This window comes from Capricornis sumatraensis, chromosome 21, assembly GCF_032405125.1.
Source record: "Capricornis sumatraensis isolate serow.1 chromosome 21, serow.2, whole genome shotgun sequence".
Lineage (NCBI taxonomy): Eukaryota > Metazoa > Chordata > Mammalia > Artiodactyla > Bovidae > Capricornis > Capricornis sumatraensis.
The window spans coordinates 64,270,516-64,290,047 of record NC_091089.1 but is presented as its reverse complement, the minus strand read 5'-3'; the positions used below and the strand labels follow the sequence as shown (position 1 = coordinate 64,290,047).

At 47.1% G+C, this 19,532-nt stretch overlaps 1 protein-coding gene across 1 annotated transcript; it reads right to left on the bottom strand.

Moving 5' to 3' along the window:
• Window positions 1–4,018: 4,018 nt before the first annotated feature.
• Window positions 4,019–18,833, bottom strand: SERPINB5 (serpin family B member 5). Its single transcript, XM_068993961.1, has 6 exons — window positions 18,666–18,833; window positions 16,487–16,624; window positions 14,139–14,256; window positions 11,074–11,216; window positions 6,237–6,404; window positions 4,019–4,411 (listed from the first exon to the last, which is right to left on the bottom strand). Exons 1-6 carry the CDS (start codon window positions 18,831–18,833, stop codon window positions 4,019–4,021), a joined length of 1,128 nt encoding a protein of 375 aa, XP_068850062.1.
• Window positions 18,834–19,532: the final 699 nt, after the last annotated feature.

The following is a 19,532-nucleotide window of genomic DNA, read 5'->3' as shown; positions in this document are numbered from 1 at the left end:
CAAATAGCATACAGTTGACCAAATATGACCCCTGAGGGAAAAGCTCAGAATTTTCAAAAAAATATATTAGCTAACCAGGAATGCTCAAAAAGTAAACATTCCTAGAAGACTTGCTTATTATGTAAATATTTAGCTAAGGTTTCTCTTTATCTACATTCATTTGTCTTATATTTAACATAATATTTCATTTTAATGTAAACAGAAGGCATTTGTTAAAAATTTCCATTGAAATATAGTTGATTTACAATGTTGGGTTGGTTTCAGGGGTGCAGCGAAGTGGTTCAGATGTGTATATAAATGCTATGTATTTTCTTTTTCGCGTATATATTCTTTTTCAAAGTCTTTCCCCTTATAGGTCATCAGGAGGTACTGAGCCCAGTTTTCTGTGCCTTTCCGGTTGGTCATGCATTTCGCACCTGGTAGCGTGTGGGTGTTCATCCCCACTCCTCAGTCACCCCCCACCACTTCCCCTTTGGTGCCCATGGTTGTTCTCTGTGTCTGTGAGTCTGTTTTTTAAGACTATTTGTACCATTTTTTAAGATTCCACATATAAGAAATATCATGTAATGTGTGAATGCTCAGCCACCTAGTCGTGTCTGACTCTTTGAGACTCTGGACTGTTGCCCACCAGGCTCCTCTGTCCATGGAATTTTTGAGGCAAAAATGCTGAAGCAAGTTGTCATTTCCTTGTCCAGGGGATCTTCCCAACCCAGGGATCAAACCCACGTCTCCTGCACTGGCAGGTGGATTCTTTACCACTGAGCCACCTGGCCATATCGTATAATACCAAGTGAAAAATGTTTAATAACCAAATGCACAGAAATTATGAACACAGGCTCTGAAATCAGAGAGCTGAGGTTTCGACTCTAACAGCACAACTCACTAGAAACACAGGCTCTGAAATCGGAGAGCTGAGGCTCCGCCTCTAACAGCACGCCTCTCTCGCCTTCTGTGCTCCACGCGTTTCCCGGTGTCTCCGATCCTCTGCTCCTCTGACCTTGGACGAGTCCTCACAGGATTGTTGTGGAAGCGGAATTATAGTGCATGTCATGTCTAGCACAGTGCCTGGCTCGTAATTACTCCAAGAATGACAGTGGAGTTGATAAGAGTCACAGTTGGGAAAAATAATCACTAACAGTAATGATGTGATAACAATGGTAACAGAGACGGAGAAGCAGCGGTAGAACGCACTGGAAAACCATCTGGCAGCGCCTGAAGCTGAGCCCTGAACAGTCTATGGCTCAGTGATTTCATCCCCAGGGATGCATGTGTGTAAACATGCATGCAAATTTTTTTTAATTTTTCAGCTGTGCAGGCTGTTAGCTCTCCACCCAGGAATCGAACCCACGGCCCCAGCAGTGCAGCTGTGGAGCTGGAACCGCGGAACTGCCAGGAAGTCCCTGCAGATGCTTTGCTCTTCTGCACAGCCATCACCAGGCAGCTCAGAAGCACTGCGGGCGCCGGGTGCAACTCTCCCTGGCAACAGTCAATCCCAAAGGAGACACGCTGCATTCCCTGAACACTTACTTGGCTTGAAGGAGCACTGACCTCTCCCCTCCTCTAAATAACCCTGAAGCTTGTTTCAAGGCCACCCCCCACTTCCCTTCTCACAGTCTAGAGAACATGGATAATGAGCCAAGAGTGCCACACCCAGAAATCCTGCCCAAATGGCCTTTTCCTTTTGAGAACGCGGGGCGTTTGTCCATTCTTGCACTCAGCTTTTATTGCAAGAGGAGACATGTTCTATTTGAGCACTCTGCAGGCACTCAGCTTTTATTGCAAGAGGAGACATGTTCTATTTGAGCACTCTGCAGGGACAGGAAAAGGGCTGTGTTGAATATTAGGTTCAGAGACATGGTAATTGATTTAAAACAATGTGCATGACACTGGGGATGGGAAGAGTACTCAATAAGAAAACATTTTAGGCATACACAGCTTACTTGATAAAATTACATTTTGAGGCAGAGCCCAAGGTGGAAAAGGCTGGAGGGAAGTTCCATAGCCTCCTACAAGGCCCCTGGTGTCATCAAACACTTTTATGGAGTTGGAAGTTAATCAACCATTTCCCCGGTCCTTTCCTCCCGGGGTGATAGGGGATAGAAGCAGGAAGCAAGAGCTGGTGTGCAGGAAGGAAGGGAGACCGGAAATAGGGGCAGTCATTGCTCCGATTCCTGTTCATTCTGCCTCAATCCTCCCCGCAAAAAGACAGTTGTCAGTGGTTGGCTTGGTTCTATTTCAAAATAGAAAATCCAGCTTTCATGGAAAAAAGCAAGTCTTGTAATTCAATAATATTTTATTTTCAACAGCATAAAAGGAATTCAATACTGAGCCTTCAGAGCAAGAAGAAAGTTGAACCTATTTACAAGGAAGCCGGCGGGGGTTTGGAGGGGTGGGGAAGTTCTGCCGTCCTTCCAAATTCAAACCTCCCAGCCACCCTCTTTCTGCAGTGAATTAACACTTGGACTTGTGACACAGGTAACTTCTCAGAAACATCTTTGAGTACATGCTATTGTTACGCGTTACCGACTAGCTATCCGCAGTAACTGAAAGGCAGCCGGAGCGTTTTCAGTTGCCCGCCCAACAGCATTAAGCTCCTCCCCCGTCCCACTAAAGCACAGCAAGGACGCAAGCCCCTGCAACACCCTAGCATTCGTCTACTGCCTACTGTGAGAGTCCGGATGCATTTAAGTCCCTGGCGGTCAGACATCCACAAGCTTGAGTCGGTTAGAGTTTCCTGCCAGTGGTCTCTCACCAACCCAGCAACAGGTGGGCATTCTATCAAAAGTGAAATTGATTTCTTTTAAGTTAGGCTTAAATCATTTATTCTGCAGCAAATCTGTTAAATCTTTCCCGTTGCTGCTGTTGCTGACCTTCATTGAGATACACTTGACATAAAACATTGCGCCAGTTTAAGGTGGACAATGTAATGATTGAATATTTGTAATATATTACGAAATGACCACCGCAATAAAGTGAGTTAACACATCGATCGCCTCACCCACTTACAGCTTTGCATGAGTGTGGTGAGAACTCTTAAGATCTGCTGTCTTAGCAACTTTCAAATATAGGATACGGTATTGTCAACTAGTGGATACCAAGGGGGGAAGGGGTGGGGTGGGAGGAACTGGGAGATTAGAACTGTCACATATACACTGTGGACAATATGTGCGAGACAGACAAGTGATGGGCATGCTGCATGGCACGGAGAACTCTGCTTAACCCGCTGTGCTGCCCTAAGGCGGATTTTTATTGAGACCTGAACTTCCCACTGAGGTGCTGCCGCTTGGTTACCGCAGGTCCAACTCTCCAAAAGTCCAAAAAGTTCTGAAAACAAAGTCGTTTCGTAAGCAGGAGACATGCCCATTTGGCAGCGAAACCTGACATTTGGGGCTCCCCAGTGTCTTTGTTTGCTTTGTGCCAATATTCTACATTTTATGGCAGAAATATTAAGGCGTTGATTTTATAGGGTGAGGTTCCAGTTTCTGTCAGTGGAACCCCATAACATACAGTACATGCGACATATTATCTTTCTAAAATCCCCCCAAAGTCAGACTTTGAAGGAAATATTGGTCCCTTATGTTCAGCATAAGGAGCTGTGGATGTACTGCCCCCAAGTCTCATTCATGCCAGGAAAGCTTTGCAGCGCCCATGTCCCAGAAAAAAGAGGACGTTTAGTACATTCTGCATCCCAGAGAGGGAAGGCTAAGCTTTGGTAATAAAAATTCTTTAGATCCTCCCTAGAGGAATTTTCTTTGAGAAAGACTGTGTTCCTGCCAATAACCCTGGATTGTCTGACAAATAATGAACACGAATTTTTTTCTCTAAGGTGATTCCTTAAAGCACCATCTTCTAAGGGAGTGGGAGGGAAAATAAAAAACCAAAAGAAGGATTAGAAAAAAGGTCCACTGGGGTGTGCACCGGTGGCTTCCTGATCCAGCAGTATTAACAATTTATCGTATTCAGAAAATGATTCTCTAGATGCAGAGAAGTTGGGTGGATTTAACCCGGGCTCTGCCACTTAAGGAGAACAGAACTTGCCAAAGAAAATGATGTTTCGAGTTTTGTTGTGCCTGACAATGTAAATAAAGGGGTGGTCGGCATTGAACTCATCCTTGTGTTGCAGGATCCGTGACCCTGGCACCTCTATGGAATCCCCACCATCTTCAGTTATTTCTAAGGACACTCTGTGAATGACATTTGAGAGGGCCACTCCCTTTGTCTCTGACATCCCAGAGAAATCAGAGGTATCCTCATTAAAGATGTTTTTCAGCCCTAAGTTTTCCAGACTAGCCTTGGGATCAATCATCTTTTCCACCTTAAATTTTGGAATAGAGAGTTTGACTTTGGCGTTGGCCATCATGCTGGGATTTGTCCACTGCAAGAGCGTCTCTGAGTTGAGTTGTTTTTCGACCTGAAGAACAAAAAGCAGAGGAAATTATTTTTTTAATTTCCAACTATAAAAGATCCTGCTCGATTAAAAGCATACAGCATCACTGAGGACCTGATTTGGAAGCAGTACAGATGGTCCATCAAAGACAGAACCGACTCTGCAGTTTAGGGATGTGATGAGGTTCTCTTAAAAATGGCCACCAACCCACCCAGCGTCATACTCCCATACACCTCAGGACAGTGGTCCCTTCGCTCTGAAACGTATGAGAGCATTTCTTTTAATAGAGGAGCTCTACAGAGACGAATCCATGGTTTATGATGATGCATGGATAATGGTGACATAAATACGAAATTAGAAGACTGTTCACGCGTTATATTTACTGAAAGCTTACTTTAATTCCTCTACTAGGAAACCTAAAATATTCATGCCCTAGGCAGAGCATCAGATTTAATAAATTTAAGCTAAAGTTACCCTTCAAAATGAGAATTTGAACTGTCTAAGGTCATTCTTTAAAACCATAGGTGATGAATGCATCCATTTCAGTTGGTTATTTTTAAAATGAGGGGTATGCAATGATGCATAAAATGATTTAGTCCTAAAATTCTTCATTGAGCAAATCTTAAATTGCTCCTTGCCCTTCCAGTCTCTGCACTGGCTAGAGGAGAAGTACATGTTAAACAGAGAATAATATCTTGACTGTTACTACATGAGACAATCTGCACTGAAGTTACTCATAAGAAACCTATAAAAATCAGGGAGATGACAAGGTCACAAGCGGATCATCAGCTTGTTTTCTAATGGGGGAGGGAACCATTGGACTCTCTTGCTAATCTATGATAAGTATTCTTCATGGATACTGTTTCATTTAACACAAATTATTAAGACCACAGCTTCCCAGGTGGTGCAGTGGTTAAAGAACCTGCCTGCCAATGCAGGAGATGCACCAGACGCCAGTTCAACCCCTGGGTCAGGAAGAGCCCCTGGAGAAGAAAACGGCAGCCCACTCTAATATTCTTGCCCAAGAAATCCCAGGGACAGAGGAACCTGCTGGGCTATAAAAAGGAGAGAGAATGAACAGAAGGAAAATGGAGACAGGAGTTATGATTCAGTTCATACAGTAACAGGTAAAACATAATGAGAACCAAAGTAGCAGGGAGGTTGAGACCAAGCTGGCCCATCCACCGCATCAGGGAGTAACTGAGCGGCCGGAAATAAAGAAGCGAATCCTAGGTTCCTCAAAGAGGCGCTACCGGGGGCGCAGACGGTGGAGAATCCGCCCGCAATGCGGGAGGCCTGGGTTCGATCCCTGGGTGGGGGTGATCCGCTGGAGAAGGACACGGCAACCCACTCCAGTCTTCTTGCCTGGAGAATCCGCGGACAGAGGAGCCTGCTGAGCCACAGGCCATGGGGTCGTAGAGAGTGGACACGCCTGGGTGACAGCAGCGCGCAGCACCGCCTGGCGTTCGGAACGTAAAGAGCGCAGGCTCCAAGCTCCCGGGCTCACACTCCGACTCCACGCCCCAGGCACGCGTTCGTGCCACGTACCCAGCCCTCTGTGCCTGCGTCCCCTGGTGAACTCAGTACTCGGGGGAACAGTTTCTAACTCCTGCGACTGCCGTGAGAATCGGATGACCAGTGCGTGCGTGAATTTACAGTTCCTGGCGCACTGTAAGTACCAAATAAATATTAACTGTTTTAATATTGAGGAGGAAAACCCCAAAAGAACCCTGAAACCGTTGGAGCCCATTGGGCAAGGTTACCGGGCGCCCTCCGTCAGCCGCTCAAGGCCGCCCAGCGCCTCCTGGCGCCACTGCGCGTGCGCGCTGCATCCCGCCGCCCTCCTCACCTGCTCCAGGCCCGTGGGCCCATCCTCCACGTCCTTGGGTAGCAGGATGAGCATGCTCAGGTGCTTGTTCTGAAAGGGAAGCTCTATGATCTTACAGTTGACACCATCGATGTGGCCCATACAGAACGTGGCCTCCATGTTCATCATCTGCACCGGCTTGGTGTCTGTCTGTAAAAGGAGAAGAAATTTGCTCCGCCTGCTTTTCACACGCACGCACACACACACACACACACAATGTGTGTATATATACACACACACACACAGCACATAAATTTGTTCCTAATATAGCTTCAAGTCGTCGTGGCTTAAAGCGGCGGCAGGGGGATCCACACAGACAGACACAGTCCTGTCAAGAGTTTATGACTTCCTCTGAAAAGTTATTCATGTGCTTTATAACTACAGGAATTATACATAATATAATCCTGGATTTGCATATATAAAACTTTAAAAATAAGATGGACTGACTGGCAATACAAGCAAACATTAACTTAGGCTTTATAGATGCTTGTAGTTGTGAGGTCTTTCAACCACTGCTGGTGGAGCTCACTTGAAAGTCAACTCCAGCACACACCCGCATATCCATTTATGTAGCTTCTCCTCATAAAATGCCTATTACGGAGAAGTCAGCACATAGCAGAACAAAACCACGCTGGCCTAGCCCTCCGTCTGCCTGTGAGTTCCGTCACCCCTCCCCCCCCTCTTCTTGCTCCAATCTGATTAGACATGGGGACCTCGGGTTTCGGTCTCAGATGTGACATGAACAGATGCCGTGACGTTCAGGGAATCACTGCAGCCTCCCTGGGTCTCAGTTTCTCTGTCAGCAGCATGAGGGAACTGGAGGTCTCAGGATGGCCATCCCTCTGGGGGAAGGTGGGAGGCAGGAGTGGGGCCCTGCAGAGGGGAGGGGAGGGGGCTACGCAAGACAGGGCAACTCTGGCTACACTTTTCCTTTGAAATATCGGAAACGGCAAAATATAAAGATTTTACAAAGGTGTTTGTTGGTTCATTGGTTCTTGTTATATTATCCTCCATAATTTACTGTACACTTGAAATATTTCCTAATTTTAAAAATTAAGAATGATTACAAATAAAATTATCTCGAAGTCCTTTACAGCTCCTATCACACAGTCCTTCTCTCCAGGCAGCATCCCAGGCCTTTTTTCCTCTGTGTCCCCATTAATATCTGACCTTGTTGCCACAGAGGTGACTCATTTTCTAAAGAAAAATTAATTCATACTAGGGAGTAAAGACTGATAGCAATTTAGTCCAACTTATTGTCTGGGTTTATACCTCTCACGGGATATTTGCCTGTTAACTGAATTTCTTTGGGGGGAAATTTCAAACATCAAGTCCACAGAAATAATAGGACAGTTCTTATCTGGCATCTTCAACAGTAAGCTGAGCCTTACCCAGAGCTATTTTCAAGCCAGCTAGACTCCTTGTTCCACTGTTTCTATATGTATCCATTTTAACACTTGTCACGGTGTTAGAAATACGTGTGTGAGACTTTCCTGGTGGATAACAATCCACTGCCAATGCAGAGGGCGCAGGTTAGATCCCTGGCCCAGGAAGACCCCACACACCATGGAGCAACTGAGCCTTCACGCTGCATCTCCTGTGCCCGTGCCCTAGAGCCCGCGAACTACGGCTCCTGAGCCCGAGGGCCCAGAGCCTGTGATCCTCGGAGAGAAGCCCGCAGTGCGGAGACTGCACCCAGAGAAAGCCCGAGCCCAGAGCCTGTGCTCCACGGAGAGGAGCCCACAGTGCGGAGACTGTGCACCCGGAGAAAGCCCGAGGGCAGCACCAAAGACCCAGGACAACTGAAACTAACTAAACAGCAGCGTGTAAATGCCGAAAAAGGGGAAGCGCTTCAGAAAAGAAGTATGTGTGCATGTGACAGTCCCCGCCTCTGGGCCACAGTCATAGTAGGAGCCATGTCTATACCTGGCGTATCCCAGCACAGAACAACTGCTCATTAAACATTTGGTTGTTATTAAATAATTGAAGACTTTGCCTCTACATATAACCAAAAACAACATTATGATTTTTTAAAAAAATACTACTTTTGCAATTAACTGGTGACTCTTCCATTTCTTAAAGAAGATACAGATTTGTCTAAAAATCTCCATTAGTTTAGATTACTAATCGTTTCTGAATTCACAAAAACTGTGATCGTCAAAAACTGTAATCCATTTCATTTTTCAGCACTGACTGTGGAAACAATAATCCCATTTTCTAAGATATAAATTAAGACGTGTCTCTGAAAATAAGCCTAAGTAACGACCATCCCAGAAAATGCAGAGTGCGCGTGTGCGTGTGTGCGTGCGGGTGCATGTGTGTGTATGCGTGTGTGTGCGCCTGTGTGTGAGTGCGTGTGTGTGTGTGTTCAGCTTCGTCAGCAGAGGCATTATACTAAACGTTTAATAATATAACTTCATTAGTTTAGTCTAGCCCTTAAAAGACATGAGACGGAAGGGCATGGGAAAAGTTTTAGCAGCATCACCCGAAAGTTTAGGAGCTGACAAAAGCAGCTCAAAGCAAAGGTAATAGCCTGTTCATTCAAAAGCAGGGTGTAGCCCCACACAGCCTTGAATCGTGTTTCATTTGATGAACCTCTGAGAGATCAATGGCATTTTAAATCCCTATTAATTCTCTTTCTAGAGCCCAAGACTCCAGGATGTTGACCTGACCTCGCTTTATGATTTAACAAGGATAAAGGGGCTGCACACGCCCTACCCACCTCTGTAAAACACTCACTAACAAATGTGAAAACACAGGCGTGAGCCTGATCAGCACGAGAGCTCGTGGTGAACTCACTCGCCATTGCAAGACCCTGATGACTTTCTGGGCTGGCCCTGCAGCTGGTGTGAGAAGCACCGTCAGCAACATCAGCTCAGTGGACATGAGTCTGAGCAAAGTCCAGGAGATGTGAAGGGCAGAGAAGCCTGGTGCACCGCAGTCCACGGGGTCGCCAGGAGTCAGACGAATGAGCGGCTAAACAGCTGTGGCTTCTAGGAGAGACCTGAGAACTAGAGTCCGTCACAGGGCTGCAGGGTAAATGAACTCCTTCCACTATATTGCTGACTGATGAGCAGTTCTGAATCAAGCCAGATCTCATCCAGCGACACCAGATCGCACCACCCTATGAATGTCTGGAGTTTCCCAGGTCCTCTACCTGCTCTCAGCAGGAGAACAGTGAGCGGTCCTGAAGAGAGATCTTAGATCCTTGCCCAGGAATTAAACCCGGGTAACCCAGCTGAAAACCAAGAGTCCTAGCCGCTAGACCACCAGGGGCTACAGGCTAGAAGAAGAGTAGGCCTGGCTCTTGCCCCTGTTTGAAAGCAAGAATGTTTCAAGGCGGCAAAAACTATAAAAACAGGTACCATGTTTATTATTAGAGACACACCACAATGTATGGGTGAGCGAACGGGAAAACAGTTTATCTTCCTCAGAAGCAGAGCAGAGATGCACACGCAGAGAGAAAGGGTATCGGCCGCCTCTGCAGTGAGGGGGCGTCGGTGAGTCGGAAGCTGGGCAGAGACCCCCCCGGAGACGTCCTGAGTGAGGAGGTGACGCAAGTCGCTCACGCGCGACAGTCCCCCCGCCCCCGTCTTTGTTTCCCTTTGGCCAATCACCTTGTTTCTTTCTTCACACCTGACTGGTCCAGGGACCCTCCCCAAGATCCATGCACAACTTCTCTTCTAAAATGGATCCCACCGCAACGGTCTATGGGTGTGTGTCCACGCTTATAATGGGGTGAGGTCGCCTCCCTGTTCGACCCCCAAGAAGCCTCCCTGCATTCGTGCAGACAGGGAAGACTTCCCTGACCTCAGGAGTGGGCACCTTATCTCTCTGCTTTAGCAGGGCTCAGCTTTTGCCACTCCCTTTGTCCTTGGGAGTGTCTGGGGGAGAACAAAAGCTCAGCTTTACTCCACGTGACAAACACCAGGCATCCAGCCCAGAGGCCCACTGTCTCCCACCTCACAACGAAAGGGCCAGTTTTCCAGTCTCGGGTCTAGGACTTCATCACTCACTCAGCAGTATTGAAACTGTACTTCCCTGCAACGCAGGCTCGTGACTCTACTCCATAATGACTCCCAGCCCTGGAGATGAGCAAGCTCTGCTTTCTCCTTCACGGTCAGCAAGCACCTCAAAGCACTTTCTAAATTAAAATATCAGAACCATGTACTCTACTGCTAACGGGTGAGAAATGAGATCACAGAGGAGTTTATTAACCTGAATAGGATTCCCAAATGGTTATGTTTCGTGATGATCCAAAGACCTCTGACGTTGGGATTTAGTTTGTTTCTTTTCTTTTCCTTTCTTATTAACGGCCCCAAACATCTATAGCTGTTTTCTGGTTGGTGATTTAGATTTAACCACTATGTTATAAGGCTGCCCTGGTGGCTCAGACGGTAAAGAGTCTGCCTGCCATGCAGGAGACCTGAGATCGACCCCTGGGTCAGGAAGAGCCCCTGGAGAAGGGAATGAAAACCCACTCCAGTCTTCTTGCCTGGAGAATCCCATGGACAGAGAAGCCTGGCGGGCTACAGTCCACAGGGTCACAAAACAGTTGGTCACAACTAAGCGACTAACCACACACTATTACAAGCTCTGTAAAATCTTACTCAGACCCTAAGGACATCCCAGAAAAAGAATGCGAGTCTCTGGATTATGGAGTTTTTCCTACACTCACCCCTGGCAGCTGTCTTGGGAAAAGATCACCTTTTGTGCCTTAATTGCCCTCATCAGAGTGAATCCCCAGGGTCCCTTGCGTGGCTGTAACTTTTTGGACCGGCAGCTGGGATCCTCTGTCTGCCCCATGCAGCCCACGTACCTTGTTGATTCTGAAAGGGCATTCTTTGGTTTCTGACTCAGGAAATTTCTTCATCCACTTTCCAACAAAGTAGGCAGCATTAACCACAAGGATTTTGGTCTGGTCATTCACACTGTTGTCAGCTAAAATGTTCTCAAATTGGCCTGCAAAAAATTTTAGGAAACCACAAATTGCACAGGGTTATTCTTCCAAACCACCTCTGATGTCCACACACAAGTCCACTCACTGGCTAGAGCCACACCTATAATGTGGCTTGGTAGCCCAGCCCATCTCATTTCAAAAGGATCCCTTCTCTCCTTCCATCCCGCCACACCCAGCCTCTCCAAGAGACCTGAGGAGGAGGGTGACAGGGAGCAGGGCAGGAAGGAGGAAAGCACAGCCCCCGCCGTGGCGTCTCCACCGCGCTGAGGAAGGCCATGCTGGACACTAAGGCGCGGTGCCCTGCACGTCTCCCCCTTTACAGATGAGGAAGCTGAGACTCCCTGTTAAGTCCCTTGCCCAACACGATGCGTGAGCAATGGGGAATTCAGGATTCAAAGCCAGTTCTTTGTGACTCCAAAGCCTGTGCTCGTGGGAAAAAAAAAAAAAATGCCAGAAACCTTATTTCCTACCCAGCCCTGCACTCAGACTGTCACGTGTCCTATCTCACTTCCCTCATGACGATCCTGGAGGGCAAAGGTCATCATCCCCATTTCACAGATGAGGACACTGAGGCTCAGAGAGGCCACGTGGCTCTCCAGGTTCACCCAGCTGCCAAGCACGTTTGATGCCTGGACAGAGCTCTCCTCTTTACCCTGAGGCTCCCACCCCTCCTCCTCAGACTGCCCTGTTGCCGGTGTGTCTGCCTCCAGGTCAGCCATAATCCCCACCATGGGCTCAGAACAGCTGCAACTACCGCGGAGCTCAGCCCTCGACACACAGAACAGTTCGATGGTGGCAAACCCTTAAAGTCTTTGCTTCTGATTAGCACTGATGTCTTTGCAAAAGATTTTTCTTTGCCTTAATCTCTTAGATCTTGGCACCATGGCTCAGACCCCCTCCCCGGGCTGTGGCCAGGTATGCAGGGGCCTGCACGGGTTTCATCGCCATCTTAAAATTCTCAACGGTTTTTATGCAAAGGCCCTGTGTTTTCATTCTGCACTGGGACCTGCAAATGTTGTAACCCATCCTGCCAGCTCTAGGTGATGGTGTTCTATGTAACAGCCTCACTAAAGAAGGAGGGAGCTTGTTAATGGTGGGGGGGGTGTGTGTGTTAGACGCTCAGGCATGTCCGACTCTTTGAGATTCCATGGACCGTAGCCCACCAGGCTCCCCCTCTGTCCCTGGGATTTCCCAGGAAAGAATACTGGAGTGAGGAGCCGTTTCCTTCTCTAGGGGATCTTCCTGACCCAGGGATCAGCGAACCAGGGTTTCCTGCACTGGAGGCCGATTCTTTACTGTCTGAGCCACCACGGAAGCTCAAGTGCGTTGACTTAAATAAAACTCAAGCTTCTGATTTCAAGTTCAGAAGTTTTTTCACTTAACTACCTTCTCCAGGAAAAAATTCAAACTTCTGAAGATTTTAAAACGGAGGCCGCTGGAGACGAAATGCAACTTGTTAACAATTTTTAAAGCAAAACTTACACAGCAATTTAAAAAGGAGCTCTTCTTCAGGTATGCATTTTAAAATTGTGCCTAACCTAGTGTTACCTAGACCAGATCTTTCTTTGTATACAAACTCAAAGAAAGTTCACTTCAATAACAAATATACGTCGATGTGCACGTGTGTGTGTGGGCAGGCTATGCGCTTCCCACAGTGGTCGGGAAGCCGCCTGCAGATGCAGGAGACGTGGGTTTGATCCCTGGGTTGGCAAGGTCCCCTGGAGGAGACAAATGGCAACTTACTCCAGTATTCTTGTCTGGAAAATCCCATGGACAGAAGCTACAGTCCTGGCAGGCTACAGTTCATGGGGTTGCAAAAGAGTCAGACACAGCTTAGCAACTAGACAACAACAAGCACCTATCAACAAGAGTCGGACACAACTGAAGTGACTTAGCACACACACACGGCCATGTGAAGCTTAAGTTAGACAATATATGCTCCATTGTACAGTAAACTGAGACTCCATGTCCAAATCCCTCCATTAATAATGGCAGTGTCTGGGTTTAAATCTAGGCTTGAACGACTCCCAGCCCACGTCCTCCCCACCGCTGGGCCTGTGGTCACAGTAACAGCTCTGCCACTCCTGAGTCAGAGTGCCCAGGGGGCCACCTCACGGCGCTGGGCCTCTGCTGCGGAAACACGTCCCTCCCCAGGCTCCGGGGAGCCCAAAGCACCCGAAAACCCAGCGAGGCTCTGTGTCCCCCGCAGATCTCTCCTTGTGTCGGGGGCAGGGGGACGTGAACACCGACTGGCACCCAAATTCATCTTAGCTCCGATTCCTTCTTAGCAAGGAAGGCAACTCACAGAGAATTTTCATGGAGGCAGGAGCCAGGAAAGGGAGAGGCCTCAGAGAAGCGCTGAGCAAGAGGCAGGAGCTGTGCTGCTAGAGACCCAGGGCCTGGGCCGTCTAGAGGGTCGACCGGGATGGAGGCTTGAGACAAGGTTCCACCATGGTGGTCTGTCTTGTTCCACTTTTTCAACATGTCTTTTTGATGACCTAAGGCCTTTTGTCCTTTTTTCCTTAATAAATTTGTAGAATTCTGAGCTGAAAGTAGCTTGGAGGATAATCAGTTTGCATTCCAAGCCCTTCATTTCCTGATTGAAAAACCAGCCTCTGAAACTGCCCCAAGCTGTGCTTTGTTAGAGGCACATCTGGGGCTCCAGGAGGGCTTGCGGCAGCCCGTCTGGGAACATGACAAGGCAGACTAAACCGAAGCATCTGGAATTCCACCAACTCGTGACCGAGGCAGGAGACACCCAGAAACCCGCGTGGTTGAAATGGCTTGGTGCACAAGAATTCGGCTCGTGTACTGAAAACATTCAAAGAACCCTCCAGATGTTCAATTTTATACTTAGCAGACTCATGAGAAGACCCTGTCGATTTACTTAGTGATTTATAGCAGGATAAGTGAAGGATACTTGCCATCTGTGAGTTCCTTAATTGAGTTGTTGATCTGACCTTTCGTTTCTTCCAGTTTATCTTTAAAATCAACAGTCTCCATCTCTTTTGCATAGGGTCTCTTGGTGGAGCTGATGAACTCCTAAAAAACATCCAGTTCATAAAATCACAAAGTCCTTAACGTCTGAAGTCAAACCATTGTGCCCTTACACAATTCCAGCACAAGGACTTCTAAATGTCTATTACTATGGATGCCCTTTCAAAATCTGTAACATAATATAAATGGAAACCGCGTAAAAACCAGTGAATTTTCTTTGTCTTGCTTCATTTGTTCAGTTCTAAGACAATACGAGTATTAAATGCCTCCATCAGTTTCTTTCTTTGGGGAGAAAAGAAACATTACGGTCAAGGCGCACAGCAATTATATGAATTCCAATTTCAGAAACGCAAAGGTGAACATTTATATATGATGCTTTAGAATGGAAGAAATGCACGGAAAAGGGAACTCTATGAGAAGAAAAACCTAACCCACACTGAAATAAAGATTGTAAAGATGCTTGCTACTCAAAGTCTGGTCCAAGGACCAAGATGGGCAACGTCACCTGGGGCCTTGTTAAAAGCGCAGAATCTCAGGACTTCCCCAGTGGTCCAGCAGCTAAGACTCCACGCTCCCCGTGCAGAGGGTCTGGGTTCAGTCCCTGGTCAGGGAACTGGGCTGACATGCAGCAACTAAAGCCCAGCGCAGCCAAGTAAATTTTTAAATATTTAGGGAAAAAGGCAGAATCTCAGGCCCCACCCTAGACCTACTGAATCAGAATCTGAATTTTTAACAAGATTCCCAGATGACTCACCTGCACATTAAAGTCTGAAACAGTGTTGCAAAGAACAGAGCAGTGTTTCTAATTACAATGCTTCTTAAAGATGCAAAAGCTTAAACCCCATCCCTGCTGATCTTGATTCAAGTGACCCAAAGCCGAGGATACACATTTTCAACACCAGGCAGTTGTGACGCAATTGGCCCTCCACAGACCACACTTGTGTGTACTGTTACTAGTAAATCTGTAGATGACATACAACCCGCAGAAGCAATGGAAAGCACTCTTTTAAAAAATTGCTTGCAACTCCTGGTTTGAAATAATTCGAAACGTTGAATGGAAGTTCAACCAAACTAAACACAGACTGATTAAATGCCATGTCACTTCACTTCTGAGTACAGGACTTCCTGGATTTTTTCCAGAGCAGTCAGAGCCTTAGCCAGTTGGATTCTGTTCATTGCAACCCAACCCTGGGACTAAGAGTTACCATTTACTGACAGAGCTTAGAACATTCCAGAGACCTTGGGAGAGGAAGGGCCTCCACTGTCTTCGCTGCCAGCAGCAGAATGTGTTTAAGCATCCTGAAGGACCAGGGAGGTTTTAAATGTTTTCATTCTTGGGCCTCAACTCACATCTCAATATCTCTTTAATTCTCCCAGGTTATTTTGGGAGAAGGCTGTGTGTGTGTGTCTTTAAGCAACAAAAAGAAACTCTCAACAGTATCTAGCGATCTACATCCTCAGAAGATCCTTGCCAGAATAACAAACCCTTACCTGAAGACAGGAAAACTAGGGCAAAATATTTAACTGGGAGTCAAGAGTCAGAAAGCTTGAAATTCTGACCATCCAAACACAAACTGAACTCGATATTACTAAAGTAGAGAATGAGCATCTCTGTAGTTGAGGAAGTTGGCTACGTGTTTCAAGTGGAGACTTTTAAAATATTATGATACACTCTGGATCAAATTTAAGGATATTTCAGTGTTCTTTATATGATTCCTCCAAGAAACAGCTAGAATTACCACCACAGCCTTGTATGGACACCCACCTGACCAGCCTGGTAAAACAAACAAAGCTAGTCCATGGCTGATGAAAACTGTCACTTCACACAATCATTATTTTTCTTACTGACTTTGGGAAACATCAGAAGAACACTGTGTGCATGAACAAGCAAGGTAAAGAGCCTAAAATCTCCCCAGGTCACCTGCCCTGACGCTGAAGGAGAAAGAGGTTTAAATTACGGGCTGTCTTACATCTACAGAGATGCATTTGTTAGAGAGTTAATAACCCCATTTTCCACCTCTCTCAGTGAGGAAGCTAAGCCAAAGGGTAGGGTGTGTCGGTGTTTGAGAGGGAAAAGGAAGCTCATGGCTCCTCTGTATTGTAAGTTAAAATATGTGACTGCAATTGATTCCCACTGTATTCAACCTCTCCCCTGGGATTAATTTATTTTAAATAAACCATAAATGAGCATCTAGAAAAAGTCGTTGGTCTAACCATGAGAAAATGTTACCCCTGGTAAACAGCTGAATCTTACTAATTCCATTGAGCCACTTACTGTAGAAAGATTCAGAGATTTTTCTACGTAGAGCCGTTTGATTAATTTCAGGGAGTAAAAGGAACTCAGCTTGTTGACATCCGATGTTACTGTTTGAAATCCAAAGGGCACATCTTTGACATTTTCAAAATGAAGAACCTGTGAAGAAAAAAATCCCCATCACCCATGAAGCGCTGCCTGCTCCCTGGCAGTGGACACACGGTGATGGCCAGCCTCCTGGGGATGGGGCCTGACCGTCTGACACAGACCACGTGCTCTGTAGTTCCCAGAAGGCACGGCTGCTCAACCTTAGCGCTGCTGGCAGTTCAGACGGGGTAATTCTAGGGGGAGGGGCGCAGGGGGCAGTGCTAGGGCACCCCGACACCCCGGACGCCAGTAGCATGCCTTCTTCCACCGTGGCAACAGAGGTGCCCCCGGTCATTGCTGAGTGTCCCTGAGAGGGTGAGAGGGAACGGGCAGACTGTCCCCAGGTGAGAAACACCGGCATAAAGGTACTCGTCTCTTGCTTTAACTACAAGGAAAATTTGCCCTTTCTTCAGAATGATGCCTCTATGCTTTTCTCCAAACTTGGAAAAGATGAAAGTAGGTTAAAATTTCTACCCAATTCAAAGACAAGAAGAGAGACATTAATGCCAAGAGACAATCACTAGGCAAGTGTCAGATTCCAGGGTACAGGTGTCTCCAGAGTTCCTTCGGTGTCCTAACTAGTGCCAAATGTGCTGATGTCATTTAAGGTAGGCAGCTCCGTGCCATCTACGGCCTACGGTTTAGTAGTCTGGCCTTTCATCCCAGCCTGTACCTACTAGAAATGTCTTGCCCAACTCTCAGAACTTCACTCTCTGCTCTGCAAAATGGGCTGACAACACCTAGCTGTCTAAATGGCTGTGAGGGTTACAGACACTATCTGTAAAACATCTAAAATATTATATGGATTCAAAATGTTAACAGTTATTTTTATAGTAATAAGCCACTTAAAACCAGGATGCTATTTCCTGGAAGGCTTAAAGCCTTTTATTTTATCCCTAACTTTTTGGTTCCAACCAATAACCCAGCATCTTCTCGGCTCCATGGTGCCCAAAACATGACATCAGGATAAAGTGCTTCTCTCCCCATCCTGACCTGATGCCACACTTCGGGTGACATCACTTATGGGCACGCTGCACCCATGAGTCACACAGCCTCAGCCCTGCAGGGTCGAAGTGGCTGGTCCAAAGTGGTACATGACTGTCATGCCTACTGAACAGCAAACAGATCAGAAAGCTAAAGAACCCAGGTAACCGCTGTAGGAGCACAACAGCAAGCGCAGAAAGGGCCTTTACTCTCACCCAGGAGCAGGCGCAGGACCAGAAGTGCTCTCTTCCGTCTCTTCTCTAATGGTAGGTGAGGGATGAGGAGAGGGAGGTGGGGTAAGGGTGGTGCGGTGGGAGAAAGAGAGATGAAGAGATGAAGCTCCTCTCCCCACAAAGGAAGTTTCCTCTTCAAGTCCCACTCAATCTCAAGCGTAAAATCCCCATTGAAAGAAGCATGGATACATGCTATCTATCCAGTAGGGACATAGAATAGGGCGGAATAAACTCTAAGATACAGTGGAGCCTGCGTGCTAATATAAAGCACGAGGCTCTAAATAAAGTCTGTGCCTAAGACAGAGGGTACAGGCATACGCCCTTCCTGGTCGGGTATCTGCAGCGGAGCATTAACAAAATTGCAGTGGAACATTAACAAAAATCCTTTTGATTGACACTTACATTCTAACAGGTAGAAAGATGTCACATGACTTGTCAAAGGCCACTTGCTAGTGGAAATGCTTTGATTGTCTAGTTAATCCCTGGGTTCTCCTCACAACACAGTGCCTGTTCTAAACGTGGGTTGCAGGCCAGACTAATGAGCTTTCACATTTAGAAAGTAAATTGCTGCTAAGTAGCTTTAGCCGTGTCCGACTCTGTGCAACCCCAGAGACAGCAGCCCACCAGGCTCCCCCGTCCCTGGGATTCTCCAGGCAAGAACACTGGAGTGGGCTGCCATGTCCTTCTCCAAAAGCAAACTGAGAGAGTACTAAAAGTGGGAAAACACTCAGCCCTGAGCAAACCTGACCACAGAGCCTCAGTGCCTTTCCCCAGGCACTGCCGGTGCGTCTTATTACTCTTTCCTACTCAAAGCAGAGGCAAGCTACGGGCCTTACCTGTCCAATTTCATCTGCTGTGTCCCCTTTGGCACCGACTTGAGCAAGTGACAGAGAGGTGGACAGACAGATAGGAGAGAAGAGGATGTTGTCCGCCGGCTCCTTTTCACACAGCTGTTTGTACAGGTCAACTGCAAAAGCAGAATTCGCCAGTCGCAGGGCCTCCATTGTGGGCCTGGAACAAAGGACAAGAGAGAGGTTATTTCCAAAGCATCTTTCGAGTGTCCTCGACTGCATCCGGGCAACGCAGTAAGAATTCAAGTCAAAGCCACGGGCTAGGGCGGAAGAGAGGCAAGGGCCTCCGGTAAACGCGAACCTAAAGCCAGCGGTGACGAAGCTCCTGCCTGCACGGCCTGAGGTCTGAGTGTCCAGATGCGAGGCCCTCTCTCGGGACAGCTCTGCCCTGAACCTCTGAATCCAGGCCCACTCGGCTACAATGACCACTGTCAGGAGTGGGATCAGTGTAACTGATTAGATTAACTGTCAGTCGGGACACCTCTTCTCTGCATGTAGTCAGGACAATCGGCAACACTGAGGAAAATCAGTTTATTTATCTATATTGTTTCCATTAGGATTTAGGTTAAACCATATAAAATTGAATTTTTTGTAGATTTCCAAAACAGTCAAGTCACAGCAGTTCTGTGTGATTTCAGTTAAAGAGAGAGAAGGCAGCTTCAGCTAAAAATATGGAGCCCAGGGCTCAGTGGTAAAGAATCTGCCTGCAGTGAAGCAGACCCAGTTCAGTCCCTGGGTTGGGAAGATCCCCTGGAGAAGGGGATGGCAACCCTCTCCAGTGTTCTTGCCTGGAGAATCCCATGGACAGAGGAGCCTGATGGGCTGCCGTCCACGGGGTCTCCGAAAGAGTCA